General features: G+C 38.6%; 2 protein-coding genes across 2 annotated transcripts; one reads left to right on the top strand and one right to left on the bottom strand.

Annotated features, from left to right (window-relative positions):
• Positions 1-6,856: 6,856 nt before the first annotated feature.
• LOC116035061 (prolactin-releasing peptide receptor-like) lies at positions 6,857-13,380 on the top strand. Its single transcript, XM_031277984.2, has 3 exons — positions 6,857-6,922; positions 9,084-9,557; positions 11,801-13,380. Exons 2-3 carry the CDS (start codon positions 9,109-9,111, stop codon positions 12,432-12,434), a joined length of 1,083 nt encoding a protein of 360 aa, XP_031133844.1. The 5' UTR covers positions 6,857-6,922; positions 9,084-9,108; the 3' UTR covers positions 12,435-13,380.
• A 1,192-nt stretch (positions 13,381-14,572) lies between these two features.
• Positions 14,573-19,592, bottom strand: brf2 (BRF2 RNA polymerase III transcription initiation factor subunit). The gene is made up of 4 exons (XM_031278065.2): positions 19,302-19,592; positions 17,323-17,382; positions 16,886-17,207; positions 14,573-16,421 (listed from the first exon to the last, which is right to left on the bottom strand). The coding sequence occupies exons 1-4, from the start codon at positions 19,453-19,455 to the stop codon at positions 15,587-15,589; spliced, it is 1,371 nt and encodes a 456-aa protein (XP_031133925.1). The 5' UTR covers positions 19,456-19,592; the 3' UTR covers positions 14,573-15,586.
• Between the last annotated feature and the right edge of the window lie 51 nt (positions 19,593-19,643).

Raw genomic sequence — 19,643 nt, 5'->3', positions numbered from 1 at the left:
CACTCACTTTTGAAGAATAACTATCTATTATAATAATAAGTTGTTATAAGAGGTTTGAGGCGTGCAGGAAATCCTTTGATAAATGGAGGAAAGCAGTTGTGGTAAACAATTGAGAAAAATCGGGTACAGCAAAGAAAAACAACACATCAGGAATGTCTTGAACATAAGGTCACACAGGAACTTAGTTTGTCATATGTATAATAATCCTATTTGAATGAACACAATACTGCAAATATTACCATGGCAACAAAAATAACCTGCATGGCAGCGGCAGACATAATGCATACAATCAACCCTCTGGCTGCTGAAATATGGACGTGGGAAGATGGGACATAACAGAAGATAATTAACATGAAAACAAAGATCACAGCTTTTATACATCGTCACATCAAAATAATGCAACTGTTGCTTCAGCCCTGTCTTGCTTGGAGAAAGGAAGTCCTTTAATATAGATCATACATTCCTTAAACAATTTGTTACCTGCATCTATGCAATCCATGCTCTGCCACATATTCTTCCTTTACAAAGCTTATGATGGCCATTTTCTGATTAAAAAAAACAAACTTTCCGAGACGTTAATGCAACTGTACGTTTATAACTGAGGTTGTAGTTAGTGGTGGTGTTGTCCTGGACTGCATGATGTTGACATGTTGTATATTCTTCCCCTGTCATAAATGTGGACAAAACATTAGAAACACGTTTAAATACAATGCAGTCCAGTTCAACACCAGTGGAAACTACATCCTCAATAATAAAAAGGAAAGGCAAAATGGTTGACTGTTTAACTGTTCCTTTATTTTACTATTTATTTAAATTTATTTTATCGTTATTAATACGTACTGTGTGTATATGTTTATACTTATATTGTTTATATCTTTTTATCCTTCTTATATTTGTATGTGTGACATGCTCCAACAACACCATGACAAATTCCTCGTATGTGCAACGTACTTGGCAATAAAGCCCTTTCTGATTCTGATTCTGATTCTTTAAGGTGTGTTCACTGCTCAAATAATGTTCTTTTAAAAAAAAAAGCAAAATCACACCAGTTTCTCTTTGCTGCTTAAAACATAAACACATTGATCAGAAAGTTAAATAGAGAAGAAACAGACTGCGTCTCTTTTTAATTGCTTACACAACGCAACAACACTTTATCATTTTCTCTTTCACATTTAACCGGCAGTAAAAACGGCATACATCTGAAGACAATCGTGTCTGAAACTTGATCACAAAGATAAAACTCAGGTGATAAAATATGTGACAAGGTCTACAGGGCGAAAATCATCCATCAAGGCATGGTGCGGGGGGGGGGGGCACAGCACATGGTAGACAGAAAGGACGGGCCTTTGTTCAAATCACATGGGACAGCAGAAAACATGGAGACGTGGTGAGAGTTAATTTAAACCTGCAGGTGGTGCCCCAGCAGTCCACAAGACGATGGGATAGGAGGGGGGAGAGGGAGTTGATTGTAAGATCTTCAGCCACCACAGGTACTTGCAAAAGTCATTAATTAATAATAGAATGTCCATTTATTCTAAGAAATTATGTTTTCTCACAATAAATTGTTTCAATTATCAATGAACAAGGCCAAATTCCGGTATCAGGTCAACCACTACTGCTTGTAGATGTAGGAGAAGCAAACATTGAAACTCAACAGCTGAGCCAAGGGCAAGTCATAAACAGTGATTATAAAAAACATGTGTGGAGGACAAGCAGCATCAACACATGTAGAGCCAATGAAAAGGCTTTCTTTCTTTCTTCAGCCTGAGTGTTCCTGTTGTGTTATGTTTATGGTGCATACAATATAGTATCTACACTGAGCACATGATGTCTAACCTTTGTAAACAAAAACACATCAAGGTCTAAAATAGCATATGGTCAGCAATAGAATGAAGACAGTCTAGAGCAATAAATAAAGAAATAAAAGAGCTGCTACGAGAGGTTTATGAAATGACTGATTCTCATTGGTTGATTCTCATCTTTTTTCACTGCAGACATTTCGACTTGTAATAGCAGGGAAATCACAGATGGCAATATTAATGAATCAGTTCTACTGAAGTGTAAGGTAAATCATGCCAGCTTGACAGTGAGCCAGCATGCACAACACCAGGACCCTGAAACTGAAGCAGCTAAATGGAATCAAGCCATCATTGATTTAATCATTTACACCTATACATTGAGGAAAGGGTGAAGGGTTCACTATTGACCAGATGGACTGTTTCCCAGCAAGTCATTATCTTCATCACTGGGGCTGCCCACAGACAGTTTTAGGGATCTTTGATATCAATATCAATTGATTTTATTAGTGCACATTTGATCATTCATTTATGCTGTCAATCATGTTGTAAATACTGTAGTCCAAATTGGAGGCTATAGGGACAGCCAACAGGCAACACAAAAAATAGAAAATTCTGTTTCCACATGGGAATACAAAGATGAAGAGATGAATGTGACTGGTGATTTAGAAAGCAAGAGAGAGAGAGAGAGAGAGAGAGAGAGAGAGAGAGAGAGAGAGAGAGAGAATGTGTAAGGTTAAAATAGCCTAATGGTTCAGTTCCTTACTGGCTGACTGACACAGACCTACTTATAATAAAATACACTTTAATATGGAAGAGGATCTGGGGGGAAAAATGACATGGAAAAGCAGAAGCAATGAAATCCAAAGCTAGAATATTCTTTCCACATGCATTAATGTGATTTTCTTATCTGCCTGTGAATTTCATTTTTTTTTTTTAAATCCCTAGAGCCTCGTGGGCCATTTCACGTCGTTGGGCCCTGGGGCTTGAGAACCGGTAAGCCTGTGCATTGAAACAGCAGTGCATGTAGCTGCAAGTGTAATGAACTGGAATATTGACAGCAATTTGAAGACAGCAAGATTATAAAAGACAAAGATTTGTTCAAAATGCCACGACAGCCACTGGGGCATACACTGATATTCAAAGACAGCACCTGGCGACACGTGGTATCCATCAGTGTGAAGCTGAGACACACACACATCTGAAGTCTGTTCATACCATTATCTTCATTCAAAATGCATGTGAAAGACTGGGGCATGACTTACAGTCGACAACGTTGCTTCAATACAAAGCACATTTTCGGATACGTGGTTTCTGGAGAGAGATTTTGCTGTTGAAGTTTTTAAATTCCATTGTCAATGAAACACTGGAGTTGTATTGAGGAAGAAATATTACACATGATATCTCAAACCCTCAACAAATAAAAACAAAAGTATCTGATATAACCATGAAATTCCTCATTATTAGTTTTATCACCGTGCATCGGCTGTTGCTACTGTCTAAACAGGTTCATTGGGAAAAATGGCATTGTGATATAAAAACGGCTGGCTTTAAACAAACTAACCTTCACTAAACTCTGTTATTGTGAAAAGAAGCAGGATGAAATAACAATTCTGTCTATATTTATTCATAAAATTCTTTTGACAGTTTTTTTATTCAGAGAGTGCAACCAAATAAAGAGACAGATTTAAAAAAAAAGATTTGGTTGACCCTTTAAAACAGGAAAGAATTTGAGCTCATTTCTGCCATCCCTACGTCCGTATTCTTGAGTCCAGCTCTTCCACAAGTCTCCAGCCTCATATACATCTGAGTATGATGCTGAGATTGGACCTCACAAAGACTCAAAGTGGCAGAATGATTTTTTTCTCTACATGTAGTTAGGAAAGATGAATCAGATGAAGGTGTGATCCTCAGGGAATACAGCGAGGCGATCCTTGTCCTGGAGGGATTTGTTCATGTTGACCAGAACTTCACTTTGATCATCAAGACTCCACCTTGATGAAATGTTCCTATGGGATTAAAGCTCCCTCAGTAGAGCACTATAATAATCTGCTTTGGTGTAAAGTTCAAACAGTCTACCGTGATGCTCAAATGTGTGTTTATTACACTCACTGTCACAGTGAGCTATCAGCTGTAGAAAAGTGGCAGTGACCACCATAGAGCACATGGAGAGGTGAATTGGCTTTCTTCAAGACTTTGATGTAGATGTGGTATATTACTAATGAATCCGAAATTTGCGTGGCAATGATATAACAGCAGGATAAACAGTAGGATATGATCAAGGATATTCAAAGCTCAGCTGCTGCTGACTCTGTGAAAAACTGCAAAACTGAAAAGAAAAGAGAAATCTTAAACATACAGCCTAATGTGCTGATTACCACCACCTACTTTGTGATGAGTTGTTGAAATGATCATACTTTTCACTGCACAGATAAATGTGCCTTAATGCAAATGGGGATGTACAGACAACATGCAGCCTCGCTCTCAGTACTGTAGCCTATTTTCAGTTGGGTATGGGCATTTAGAATAAGAAAATATGCTATTATGTATTATATTTTCTGCGCCATTAATTTGTCATGGCCCGTTATGCTTATCCACTCGTCTAAACTTTTAGCTGAGGTGAAGGCACAAAGTCACATCAGGATACTTGTAGAAAACCATATTTTTCATACTTTACTAAATGGATCCACAAGAGAATATTTAAGAAGGTGAAAATATATTTCCACTGCATTTCACTCTCTGATGGATGGTGATGGATGGTCATTTCTTTTGTTAGTACTTCAAGTTCAGAGTGACACGTTTTCATTTAAAAGTTATAGTCAACTTTCTACTAAGCCATCAATTCTGCCACGACAAATGTTGATAAAGGGTCTTCACTTATAGGCGAACATTCCAGACAGGAGAGGAACCAACCAATCAGCTTGCTTGACGCCAAGGTCCACACAACACGTTGCTAAGATTTCGGAGGTGTGCTTACCCATAACACCCTTCTCCATGTAGGTCCAACGAAGGCGTTTACGTGTATCTTTGGGGAAGCATAATTCCAGCATTACCCTTCAGCAAATTAGCATTAGGATAATTAGTATTATCAGGAAGTGAGACAGCAGCCAAATATATTTTTACTTATCTATAAAGTATCAGTAATCAGTAAATTATCTATCAACCAGTGATAGATTCAGTCTTAAAACCTTTAATAAAGTATGCCTTATCTAAATGAGCGATATATTACTAAACGTGAATGTCAGCCGACATAGTTGGAAGATCTTCTGCCAACAGAACCTTAAAACTCAAGTTAAACTATAATAATCTGATTTTGGTATTTACACTGCCAAACATTAAATTCCCTGCCAGCTGACCTGAGAGTTGCTCCTGCTACATTATACTCATTTCAAGTCCAACGTATGAAGATTTGGTGTAAACATGGCAGTTTATTTAATCAGTGTTTCTCATTTGTGAAAACACTTTGAGACACACTTGAGTGTTGATAATGGAGCCTAGTGGGGCCGCTGGCAGCAAGTGGTCCATCTCCTTGACTAATGATCACTTCACATTGGATTGTGTTAGCATCAACACATCAACATATTTGAGCATCTTCTTTTGTTAAAGGAAATACTCCCACTTCTCCCCCTGACTTCATCAGGTTTGTGCATGTTATGATCTCTGCAGCCGCAGGCTTCTTTTCTGGATGAACGCATTGCACTTGCAGATAAACACGTTGCTTCCTTCAATGCCGTCCTCTAAACCTGGGATCATTTTGTGACTGTGGATAGTTCCTTCTTACCTCATAAATCAATTCTCTCTTTTTTCCCTTCTCTTTCTAGTGTCTCACTGATTGACAACCTTGACAATATAAGATGGCAGTGCTGTCATAATGTATAAAAGGTACAGTGTAACGTGTACGAAATGTGTATCTTTTCACAGTGCTGCTCATCATATTTTCCAGCCTGTATGCAGTTTTTCAATCTGTCATCTTTTTCTTCACACAGCTGATTGAGTTTATAAAGCCTTGTTCATGTCTTTTACCTCTTAAAAGCAGTCAGAATGAGTGCCGCTGTCTCTTTCATCCTACCAGCTGACATTTTGTGCAAATTTCCAACTCGTGCTCACTGCTGCAAAACAGTAATGACTGACTTGTGGTTTTTTTTTGCTTTTCTTTTTTTTTTTTTTACAAATACTTTAGGTCAATGCTAATGAATAGGAAAAAGAGCAGCGGCATAACTGCTGCCTGACTTCCAATAGTCATTGTCAATCTGCAATGAAAAGGTCATCCTCTGTATTTTTTGCAAAAGAAATGAAACGTCTCAGCCTTACTCTGCCATTTGTAACCAGCGGAAAAGTAACTGTTAATCACAGTGCACTTTAAAACCTTTTATCCAGGGAGGGTTTGTGGATAATGGAAATACTTCAAGCACTCACATGTCAAGGTGGGAGTTTAAGGTGTGATGCTTTAAAGGCAGACATTTTTTCAAAAAGGTGTTTTTTTTAGCACAAATATAAGTAATATTCAATTAGAATAGGTTTTTCTTGGAAAAAAAAAGATTTTGAGACCTCTTGTCAAGTTATTATGAGGGTTGAAAAAATGATATTCTACTGAAATCACAACAATTACAATTCCCACTTTAATCAGCTCCATCCATAAACGATGATCAAAGCACAATCTCTGAAAACAGTGCACTGATGGCACTTCAGCATTAAATCAGAAGTCTACTGGCAATCCATTTGTGCATGCATCAACAAACAAACAATAATCGAACCGCTCTCAGATAGAGTCCTGCACATGTCTGAACAGATCAATAATTACCGTTCCTATCATTATTGAGATCTATTAGTCCTGACCACTAACTAATCAGTTCAAGATAAAATGTCATTGTCAAGTCCAACCCAGTCATGAATCTTTTTTGGTCTCTGCCATCCAATTGGCTTACTGTCATTTCCATAGACATCTCTCTCTCTCTCTCTCTCTCTCTCTCGCTCTCTCTCTCTCTCTCTCTCTCTCTCTCTCTCTCTCTCTCTCTCTCTTTCTAAAACAGCAGCTTCAGCTCACTCACTGTGGAGAAGCGCACAAGGAAGGTCCGCTCTTCGTTCTCACACTCAACTTATCTTTCCACTGAGAAACACCAACACAGGTGAGTTACTGTTTACTGTCATAGTGGTAGCATCTTTTCTTAAAGACAGAAGAAAATAAGTGAGTACTAAATAATTATGATTACTAGAGTAAGTAAGTAGAATATATGTTTACTGTTATAGTTGAAATACTACACACTCTTTTTACATTATCGTCCTTCAGATGTCATAAGTCACATTGCTTATGAATGTCATGATATCCCAATAAGGTGTAATTCAGGCAACATTGTTCGGGCTCATTATGTAAAGGAAAGATGTATTTGCACACCCTGGGTTATGCTAGCTATTTCCAAAATGCCCTGTTTTTCTTTATTTTTTTCTTTTTCTTTAAAAAATGTATTGAAAGATATATTGATGGGTACAGCCTTGTGTGCCAGAGCTCTGTTATGTAAGACTACTTGAAATAATAATCCAGAGGCCTATATCTAGACTTAAATAATAAAGCTGGACTATGCAAATAACGTGGGAGATGAACATGAGGAAAAAGCTTTGAATATGGTATTGAAATACTTGAGGAGGGTACAGACTCTATGAACACATCTATCTTTTTATTATTATTATTTAAGCCAAGTCCCTACAGATTAAACTTTTGGAAATTAAAAGTACTAACATGTAAGTGCAAGCCCTTACTCCATATATTTGGGAATACATTAATCATTTCATTTTCAAGTTATAGTCATATAAAGTGTTCAGAGATGTTGTTCATGTGGAGTAGTCTGAAACACTGAGATTTTTATCAAACTGTAATGACTAAAATTTTCAATAACAGCCAGTAAGCAGAAGACAGATCTCTAATTCATTTTAGTAAAATCTCCCTTCCTCATGGTTCACAAAGTGATACATCTTTGCAAAGTGTCCTTGAGACAGCAAGATACTGAACCCCAAGTTGCTCCCGAGGCCAGCTCCGCTACCATTGGTGTATAAATGTGTGTGTGAGAATGAATGAGAGGCAAATTGTAAAGCACTTTGTCTGGAAAGGTAGAAAGATGCTATATAGTCTATTTACAGTCTCATCAGCTGTAACAGAAACCTGACTGCAACATGAAAGCTATAAAGAAAAAGGCGAAACAGTTACTGTCGATGCTGCAAGGGTGAATATGCAATGTGGCTAGGTGAAAAGTTTTTTTTTTTTTAAAGTTTGAGGAAATTATGTGCAAAATAGTGGACCTTAAACAACCCTGACTGAATGACTCTTAACAGAAACATTAAAAAAAACAAAAAAAAAAAACTGTACCAGCTACGGCTTTCATCACAAACATCACAACAGAAATTCTAAATCATTTGCTCATGTAAAAGTCACAATTTGTAATTTTATTTCACCAGGAGGCATTGCACGTGACACACTATAAAAGCATTAGGACATTTGACTAAATCAAGTACTAAGTGCGCTCATATAAGAGCAAAATGTATTTGTATATAGCTAAAAACAATGAAATGTGGACACATCTTAAAAAGTAACTTATTTTACCCATTCTCTCACCACTCAATCAATAGAAACATGCACATGTAAAAAAGTAAAATCCTGAAGACACTAAACAACAAAACTTATGTTTTATTTCACAATACCTTTACATGGTAAACGGTTGTATTCATTCTTTATTGTAAGGGAATTAAATGTTACAATTTTCCCTTCCTTTAATTTGACTTGTAATGCATTCGTCACTTAGTGACTGTGACAAAAACTATCAGCAAAGTAACAAAATGATTTTACTGTTTAATAAAATGCCTGTAAATACAGCAGTCATGTTGGATGAATATTCCACTGATGATGAAAAGGACTAAAAACAGTCAGCTAGTCTGTAATCACACTAATACAGCACTGCATGTCCTCTATATGCAGACCCAACCCTGTGATTTGTCATTATCCATATGCACATTTCCGTGGAGGATGCACTGCTCATCATTCAAATGCCTTCATAATTACGTATACACCCTTTAATCATGTGCTCTACTCCTGTCATTGTGAGAATGTGTTGGTGTAGGTAAAAGCATGGTTATTCAACAGTGGTCTTACATTTTGTAAATGTCATTAAACACATTCCTGTTTCATTTACACTTTGCATGCATCCTTAGATTGAACACTAATGGGGTATACATTTGGAAAATGTGTTAATGTTCTATTATAACAGCTGCTAATCTGTTTTATTGTATTTTGGAGTGCAGGTACTGCACATTGAGCTTTGCTGCCATGGAGGGTAACCACAGTGGCTTGGCTGGAAGCACACAGCCGTCTGTGTCCGGAGAACAGAGAGATGGACACGTTTATGAGGTTGCGGTGCAGAACAGCTCCACCAACCGCAGCTCCCAGTTTGCCGATGTGGCTCTGCTGCAGATGTTCAAGCCTCTTATCATTCCCTGTTATGTGCTCGTTGTGGTAGTGGGCGTCTTTGGGAATTACCTGCTCCTCTATGTCATCTGCCGAACCCGCAAGATGTACAATGTCACCAACTTCTTCATTGGAAACCTGGCCTTCTCCGACATGCTCATGTGTGTGACCTGCGTCCCTTTCACTCTCGCCTACGCCTTCAACCCACACGGTTGGGTTTTTGGCCGCCCGATGTGCTACCTGGTGTTCCTCATCCAACCAGTCACAGTCTATGTTTCAGTGTTCACGCTCACTGCTATTGCTGTGGACAGGTGGGTGGATCTCTCTGCACGGCAGGAATAAAAATAACAAACTAATAAACCATAACTAATACATTCTAAATTGAAAGACAATTTAAATGTAATTAATAGTTATTTTACTGTTAACAAACAATGAAACTTTATAATAGCCAGCCAAACAATGTTTATAGATGGTTTATAAAACCATTACTAACCTTTGACAAAGTATAAACTATCTATCTAAATTTCAAATTACACTCAACTCATAATAAAATAACATCAATTATAATATTACTCATAATTAGTTAACATTATAAATCATCATATTGTTTGTTAATAGTAAAATAACTATTAACTAAAGTTTAATTAACTATTCATTTACCACTTATTGATGGTTATTATAAAGCATAAACTTTATATGTATAACACCGTTCATACAAGAAATGCACCACAAGGTGCTTTGCAATAAGCTAAATAGACATACAATGAACATAAAAAGGGATAGGATGCCATAATTAAAGCTACAATGCGTAGTTTCTGTCGCCCCCATAAGGAATTCTAAGTAATGCCAACAAAACACCCCCCCCCCTCCCCCCCATCACGCAGTTGCTAGTAACCAAGGAGGACACTGAGGATTAAAAAAACATGATGGCCTCTTCAGAAGAGGTAATGTATCTTCACTCGATTTTCTGCGCGCGAAAGATGGGAAAAACTGAACAGTATCCATATTTGCAACATGCACATATACATCAATACACACTGCCGCAGCATCAAAACGTATTCTATTCTCTTCTATTTTATTCTTATCTTTCCTTTTCTTTTTCTACATCTGTTGTGGAGATTTGAATTTTTAAGAAAAAACTTGAATGCACTCTCTACCAATCAGATCACAAGTGACATTTGAAATTATTTTTAAAGTGTTATTTGTCCTTCTTCCTGTCTCTTCGCAGATTAGTGTTTCTGATGGTTTGTGTAACATAATTGCCATGTGCTGCCATTTTGGCCAATAATCTCTTAAAAAACAGTTCTAGACCTCAAGTGACCATCCTAAATGGAAGTGAATTCCCTCTCTATATAATTTATTTCACATTTTACACAATATTTTAAGTATGAGTGGAGTGTAATTGCCAAGCCAGAAATTAAGCAACCAGCAAATTCAATAATAATCCATCATCATTTTTTTCATTTACATTCATTTAGAAATAATTGAGATGTGCAGATATATTGATTAAGAGTGCTTACTTACTAGTAACAATAAGGGGTTCACTACACAAAATAAATTCATGTCTAAAATATGACTCATCCTGACTTATTATATTCTTTAATACATGATGAAACAAAGACTCCTGGATTAATATTAATCAATGATCGAGTTTTTGTTAGCTCATGTCACAAATCCATAAATTAGAAACTTGAATTTACAGTTATGTCATGAATTTATCAACAATACATATAGCTACATGAGTCAAACTCTCATTTATTTTTCCACAATTTGTAAAAGTAATCTTGTAAATCCATTGTGAATCAATAAACAAAGACCAAATAACCAAAATAATCTGGTTGCAGAATGGGCCAGATGGGACCAGACCAAAATCCAATTATCCAGCTTTATACTTTGTGCACAAAAAGAACAATCAGGTATGTGCTGCAAAGACACATTCCCCAGTAGAACCCTGCATACTCTGCTGCTCACTGTACTCAAAATTCACACAGCTACAGTTTTGAACTCAAATTGATCATTTCTCTCCCTTCGGAGCTGAAGACAGGAATAATGTACAAATGGCGGCTTTTAAGCACCAGTTGAAAACCCACTATGGCTCTTTACTGCTTCACTGCTGTTTTATTATGCACACCCTTTGCTCAATCTTAAAAGTTTAAGTTTAAGTTCCTCTTTTTCTTATTACTTAGTACTACACAGGTCAAATTTAAAGCTCTGTAATTGGTTTCTTATTGTAAAGCACATTGTGCTGCATGCGTTCCAATAAAGGTGCTATATAAATAAAGGTTACTATAAATATTATTATCGCAGTTTTGTTTTTGAAAAGGTAAATGAAATGCACTGCTCCGAGAGTCTGAGCAGTCCCTTTTAGAGCTAATTAACTAATTTAACATTTAAACATTAAGCAATTACATACAGTAAGTTAATGGTGACATGAACCTTTATCAAAACTGTGCCGCAGGAGGTCAGGATAAATCATTCAGTTATTCATACATTGGATCCTGATTACACAAGCATTAATTAAACATGACTTTTGTACTGCTGTACTGTATTGCAGATATTATGCAACAGTTCACCCCTTGAAGAAGCGTACGTCTGTGTCTACCTGTGCCTCTGTCCTCACCGGCATCTGGCTGCTGTCCTTCGGGCTTGTGGCTCCAGCAGTCACCCACACCTACCACGTCGAGTTCAAGGAGGAAGGCTTCACCATTTGTGAGGAATTCTGGTTGGGTAAAGAGACAGAAAGGCGTGCTTATGCATACAGTACCCTGCTGGTGACGTATGTCCTGCCGTTGTCAGCTGTCTTTATCTCTTATCTCTGTATCACTGTCAAACTAAAGAAGTGTGTTGCACCAGGCCACAAGACACAAGGCCAGGCGGGGGCTCAACAAGCTCGCAAGAGAAAGATCTTTCGCCTGGTTGCACTTTTGGTGTCTGCATTTGCAGTGTGTTGGCTTCCTATTCATGTATTCAATGTGCTGCGAGACATTGACATTCACCTCATTAATAAGCGCTACTTTTTACTCATCCAACTGCTGTGTCACCTGTGTGCCATGAGCTCATCTTGTTGTAACCCCTTCCTCTATGCTTGGCTACACGACCGCTTCCGCACCGAGTTACGCAAGATGTTCAAGTGCCGTCGTCGCTTTGGAGGGCCTGCTAATCACTGTGCTGCCAGTGTGGTCTTGTAAATGTGAAGAGAATCCTTTGTCATTATTTCAGGGTGATTAATCTTGAGTACTGTACATGTGGAAACTTTGATGTATCAAACTAATGGAGTTCATCCTCTGGCCACCAGTAAAATCCATTTATGGAAATCCAGCCATTAGTCATGTTGTGTATAGTCTATATCCACGACGTTCCACTTCCGGGATTGCTCCATTGCCACTGTAAATTCCACCGGATTTCATTCTTTTCGGCCAGATATCCGTTACCTTCTGCTTTCTTTGTGTTGGCATTTTAAACTCTAGTCGATTTATGAAGACTATGGCTAGCTAGACTATCTGTCCAATCTGAGTTTTCTGTTGTACGACTAAAACAACTTTTGAACGTACACCTTCCACCAAGACAAGTTCCTTGGCTCTGCCCAGTGCTTAGCAGAACCCATGACGATTGTGACTGGTTTAAAGAAATGCCAATAAACCAAAGCACGTTTTTCTCCCATCCCGGAATGCTGTGTGGACTAGCCAGACCTTCCTCCGCTGCGCTGTGAAGGAAGGTCTGGCAAAGATGATCTATTGGCCAGGGGTGGCTCTTGAGGAGAGGTAAATCTGTTGGGCACCATGAAGGTCTATTTATTGGTAATCTCCCCATTAGAGTTTGAGATATGAAATTAAAAAGTAGAAACTTTGGCAGAGGTCAATTGGTGTTCCAATCCAGCCATTAGATATGTCTCGTTTGAAGCAGGAAGGGTTTCATCCACTCGGGAGCGTGAGTGTGCCCAGAAAACCCTATAGGAATTCTGCCAATTTCATAAATATAAGAGGATATGTTGACACTAGATAAAGGATCAGTGGGTCACTAGTAAGATTATGACTCATTCTCTGGGCACTATAAATATCAGCAGCAGATCTCATTAAAACCAAGCCATTAGTTTGTTAGATAAAGAAAAAAAACAGCCTGGCTAAAAGATCCATGTTTACTACTCTTGGTAGCTAATTCAACGTTGAGAAATTGTGCCAATAAAAACTCAGAAACCTGCGAGAGAACTGTGGAGACATGAATGTTTGTGTATCTAAAATACTTAATGTAATATATTGTTCATATGTTGCTCATTAGACCGGTAAGTAATGATTAAACCTACTTGTCATAAGACAGTAATGACCTGAGCATTTCCTTCAACAAATGAATGAGGATAATAATATAAAATGACCTAGCATTGTGCATGAAGTGTAACTGTATTGGATATGAATACAAAATGAGACTGTCTGTTTAAATTGTGTTTGGAAATGTTCACTGCCAATGTGATTGTTTCCACCAGGGCACTGGTGCTCCTTCTGTGGAATAAATTACATTTAATTACCTGCTCCCCAGGCCTTTAATTTGCTTAAAGCCTGTAGTTGATGAATATGCACCTTCACATTATAACTCATTCTAAATATTTCTGATAGCATTGTATAATGGATGTAAAAAAAATAAATCATTGTAGCATGGTGGTTTGTTCTGTGTTCTCAGCACTTGTTTCTATTGCTTCTTGAGATTTTATGCAAAATGTGCAACACAGATTTACATGGTTGTTTTCATTGTCTTCATTCCACTTCCATTATTTAGCTTGCATTATAGCTGTTGTGTCACCTATTCTGTATTCTCTGTATGCATATTTGTATCTCAGGCAGATGGGACAGATTTATCTTTGCAGCAGTGATAACTCAACAAAGTCAACAAGTTTTCAAGTGCTACTGTCACCAAAATGATTAAACCTCATCCACAGCGGTGTGGATGTAAAACACACGTGCATTTATTTTTGCTCTTTTCCCATCTACACTTGCTTGAATGAAGGAACTCAGTTATTAAATGGTTTTGGGTGCACACTGTATATGGTGTACTGTCCTAACAACCGAACTGTTTGTAAATTGTGTACATCATTTGTGGTGTGACATGCAAAATATGTATCATTTGATCTGTAGACTGTCCTAACAATACACTGTGGAAAATTGTGAATAAAAATACAGAGATAAAATGACCTCTCTGCTTCAGATCAATGTGTCTGCATGATGAAATTTAATTATATTGGACTTGGTCAGAGTGCCGTTGCCCCGCTGAATTTACTAATTGAATAACGGGGAGGACAGAAGTGTTTTATGCATATCAACTAGAGCCGTTTAGGATATTGAAACAATGTGAGAATTTATTGATTGTTTCAGCGTGCTTGACAACAATGACGTAAATTTCCTGCAGTTGAATGATATGCATTCTAGTTATTCACACAGTGAAATTTAGGCACAAGTAGGCACAATTCTGTTTTTGTTCATGACATTTGAATTTCTGATCAAAAAAGTAAGGCTGCAAAACATTAGGTGTTTTAGTATTTTATATGGGCCTGAATGCTGTCAGCTGCATATACAAAGTATTATCCTCTACGTTCTTTACATACAGAGGCTGAATTTGAACCTTTTCAAGTCGTGAACCATAAGAATAACCAGGTTGGTGTTCTCAAGACAATGAAGGCTTCATTGGCAAAATAGACCTTTTTGGCAGCAGACGTCTTGATTAGTAATAGCAGGAAGAGCACCAGTGTTACAACATTAACAATGGCTCTGTCCTATTCAAATCTCCCAGTAAGCCATAACACAGTGAATTGAGCCAGCATGCCCAATACCAGGACCATGAAACTGAAGCAGCTAAATGGAATTCAGCCATCAGTAATTACAAAGTACTTTACATCTGTGCTTTACTTACTGTGACATGTCAAAATGTCCTTTGTGAAAAAGGCCTATTTGAATGAAAGTTCATCTTAATGTGCAAAATCAAAGAAAATGTCCCCCGACATCACACAGATGTGATGTGTGATGTTCAGCATTCAGTTCACATTATTCCACAGAGGATGCATTTGGATTCTGCTCTATAAGCTCAGAGGGGGGAGGAAGCAGTGTCCTCAGAGTTGATAACCAGGTAATTCTCTCATATCAGGCACTTTCATATGTGGTGTGGATGATGTGCGAAAACTAAAATTAAATGTATTCTTATATTTCCTTTAAAAGAAAAGCATTTCACAGTTTGTAAAGTGGAGATCATCATACTGCACTTTTCACAGATTGCACATCATGTGGTGGTCATCAATCTCCTTAATGAACCAAATCTTATAGAAATTAAAAATACCTGCATCTTTATTGGAATAGTCCGGTTATGACTTCTCACTCTCATAAAACAGCTGCTGTGTCAGAGTAAACTCTCGAGCTTCCTGAGGAGTGCGGATGTATGAGTCAATTTCACTGTCAGAGATTTCCTCGTCACCGGTTACATCCTTGAGCTCAGGCTGCTCCACTCTCCTTTTCTTCCTAGGATGAGTCACACACGGGGGAGCAAACAGCACTCTCTTCCCCCAGTTTGGGGTTGGATCTTGGCTCTCTTGGATGTCAGTGTGCAGCTCAGACACTGTGCATGGATTATCATCTCCATCTCCTGGTCGCTGGGCCCTTTCAGCATTCAGTTCACATTGTTCCACAGAGGATGCATTTGGATTCTGCTCTACAAGCTCAGAGCTTTGAGTGGGGGCAGTCTCCTCAGTTAGAGAGTCCTCACAGCTGGCTTGACACTCTGCCAGCAGAACTTCCTCGTGGGTTCTCAGAGCCCTCCTAAGCAGGGCGTACCTGTGCTTTAGAATATCCTCCACCTGCCGAACAACATTGTCTGGCGTCACCGCTTCCCTGACCCAGGGAATCTCTTTACCGAGCTTACACAGCACCTTCTTCATCTCAGTTATTCTCTTGGAAGCAGGCCTGTGCTTATTCACTTTGGCAATCTGACAGAATTTTTCCAGAGAGCATTTCAGGCGATGCTTGTTGGGTTTTAAGGACTGCCAGGACAGATAGATCGCAGCCATCATGACGGGGATGGGCTTACGGCCAGTCACTATCCAGGAATCTGCTGCCAGCTCCACCAGGGCCACGGCACGTTTAGTCAAGTCCTTAGAGTTTTCGGCATATTCTTCAGGAACATGAACTGAGCTTAATTTGTACCTGACAGAAAGAAAAAACACTTTCAGTAACTATAGACCCAGTCTTTTTCAAAATGTATCATTTAAAGCATTTCCTATACATGATTTACAGTATTGATTTTTTTTTTTTTTTTTTTTTTTAAACAAAATTAACCAAATAAGAATCATCCCCATCCTCTTGTGAACAACATTTGTAAAAGCTAAATAACTTTGTATAAAGGAATCAAGGGAAAGTTATAGTAGGCCTGGGTCATAAAAACTCTACAACAGGCTGTAACATTTAACTACCGTCAGTCTTCTATAAAATGAGATTTGTCTGTGTAACAGAGGAAAATGAGAATGGATGCTGATGTTTGGACTGGTCAGAATTTGCTGTTATTTATCTGTTGCTATTGTTCAATGTAAAACATAAGTCTTTTCCCGAATGGCCTGTTTAACTATCACGTTGCTGATAAGTGTCCCACTCAAGCAGAATCCTTCACTTACTCCAGACTGTGGGCCTCCACCACTTCTGTGACGTTGATGATCGGAGGCTCAATGTTGAGAATCTTGACCATCTCTTGGTAAACCATTCCCACCACCATTGGGTCGGCATCCAGCAGACAGCTGATGGTTCCCATGGTAATCGGCCAATTTAGCAGTCTGCAGCATACAAGCACACAGCAACCAGCGAGAACCTCTTTCTTCTGGAGGCTCACTCTGATGAAACTTTCATGCTGATAGGCCAGGTTGTAATAGGTCTGCGAGAGATCCTCAATCCCACTGTTGACCCTGAGAATCCGACATATGGCTTTCACACGCTGTATACCTGTAGAGGTGTAACAAAGATATAGGAGCATGGGAGAGCAGCGGGATCCCCCGTATGTATAGAAGAGCTACTGTGTAACAATATCTCTCACAGGCAAAACCTCCCAAGATCTCACCTTTTATTAGGTTCATACATGGCTTTTTGGCCACAGCAGTGGATCGGCTGTAGCTGACATCTGTAAAAAGCACAGAGAGTCAAGACAAAAACTAAATCTAATGGTAAATGCAAAGGAAGTTTCAGAGGGTTAGGATTAGCAAAGATATCAACACTACGTGTACCTATCACCATGCTATTTTTCAGTAAAAACCTGCTGTAGGTGTCAACAGCAAAGAGCATTATTACTGCATAATATATAGAGCAGTAGACAACTCATTGCTACCCCAAGCAGAGCAGAGTTTTCATGTTTCCCAGAGCTTTTCGGACCCTGAGTTGGACTGCCAAACGAGCAAAGTGGACAATTGCTCCGGGGGTCCAAACCCTCAGAGGTCTTGAAGGTCAGTTGCCTTGTGGTAACTTGATTTATTGCACATTTGTTTGGCATATGTAACATGATAGCACAATATATCAACTCAAATAAAGAGGACCTCAAGGTGGGTGCTGCATGGTGCATATTCCTAAATTAATGTGCGTTTAACCAAATTACCACTAACAACCCCTGATGGGTTAATCTGGGCATGTTAATGGGGTTATGACATTTAAAAAACATTAATATTTTGGCATTTTGCCTTTATTTGACAGCCACTTTAGAGAGAGACATGAACTATTTGAGTGAGAGAGGTATGAGGAGCTATTATTTGATCTTTTAAAACTCCCAAATATTGATATCAGTCTCAGATATTCAGTGTTTGTAGGGCTATACCGCTTAGTAGGCCTATTTTAAATGGATATCTGTATACATGTCCACGGTATTTTCCCCCCAGATTGTTTCCCATGCTTGCTTAAAAGGCATACTAAGGTGTGGGAGCATTTCACACTAAATAAATCAAAAACGTGTTAATTGCAAGATAAGCAAAAGCGACATGGTATGGCACGGGCGCACCACGGTGATGATTCAGCACCATATTTACCTTCATATAAAGCGTAAACATGGTGGAGTCCTTGACGAGGAGGAAGGGAGTTCAACAGCAGGGTAAAGTCACTACAGAATCCTACTTTTGTTCCGTTTTGAAGTGAGGAACGTAACGTCCCTCTTCTGGTGCTGGTGTGATGTTTACTCGTTATCCAGCTTGACAAGCATGACAAGCTAGCGTTAGCTCGTTAATAACAGTAGTAAAGCAGGACTAAAGACACGTTTTTATTCACTCGCCTTTTTTGGCCCATTCATTTTTCAATCTATTGTCATGTATATATGCTGTGCTTTATCCCATATCAGTTATTGTTGACAAATATATTTGTGTGTTGTACTTTTTAATTTCATTTTAAAGTTCTTTTATAGCACTTGGTCATCTTAAGCTGTGTTTAAATGTGGTGTACAAATGAACTTAACTTGCACTTACTACAATGATGGTAATAATTTAATGAATAAGCTTCAAGTGAATGTGTGTGTGTTGTCTGTATCTGCTCTTTGGGTTACTTACCTTTAGACAACTATTAACTGAAACAACAAGTATGTATGTATTCATGAGTTGATGTAAATTGATGCCTTTGTTTTTTTATCCAATTCATCGATTAATCGAAAAAATAATCGACAGATTAATCGATTATTAAAATAATCGTTAGTTGCAGCCCTACACACACACCAACTTTTCCCTCATTGGAACAACAGCCGCGCGAGCTGTAGTTCCAATGAGACAACCTGTAGGGGGGCCGAAGAGGGACAAGTTACATAGTATGCCTTTAACTAATGGCATTTATGAAGGGCGATTTTAAAGTTTGTCGTTAAAAACAAACATCCAATGTATCAAGGTCCGAGGTGACAATATTGGATGCTCTTAAATTAAATGTAATTTTCAATTTGAGCACCACAAACAAAATTACAAATTACATCACACAACCAATAGGAAACCAGTTAACAGGAGGCTATCCCGAGCCAACGTTAAGGGAGAGGATATTTGTTTGTATTTTTGTGAGACCTCCGTATCTCACTGTTCTTACCTGAACCTCCGACGTGGTCATCGGCGGCGACCAGAGCTCCTTCGGACACCACAGAGCCGCAGTCCACACACACCAGCTGGCTCTGACAGTAAAGATGATCGTCTACAATGTTTGAGGAGCCGCAGCCCGGGCAGCTCAAACCCGCACGAGACATCTTCCAAATAAACTGCCACGGCGTGCAACTAAAGATGAACTATATGAAACAGGTTGTTAGTCTTGTCCTGCAACACAACGGTGGGCTCGACAAACGCATGGAGAAATTGTAAACAGCTGTCAAATGCATTGACATATATAAAAGGTTGAACGACCAATGAACGTTTTTGTCACCGCGGGCGTGTTAAA

The sequence above is a fragment of the Sander lucioperca genome, chromosome 1 (assembly GCF_008315115.2).
Source record: "Sander lucioperca isolate FBNREF2018 chromosome 1, SLUC_FBN_1.2, whole genome shotgun sequence".
Lineage (NCBI taxonomy): Eukaryota > Metazoa > Chordata > Actinopteri > Perciformes > Percidae > Sander > Sander lucioperca.
Note: the sequence above shows the minus strand (reverse complement) of the source record. Positions and strands in the feature narration are given on the sequence as shown.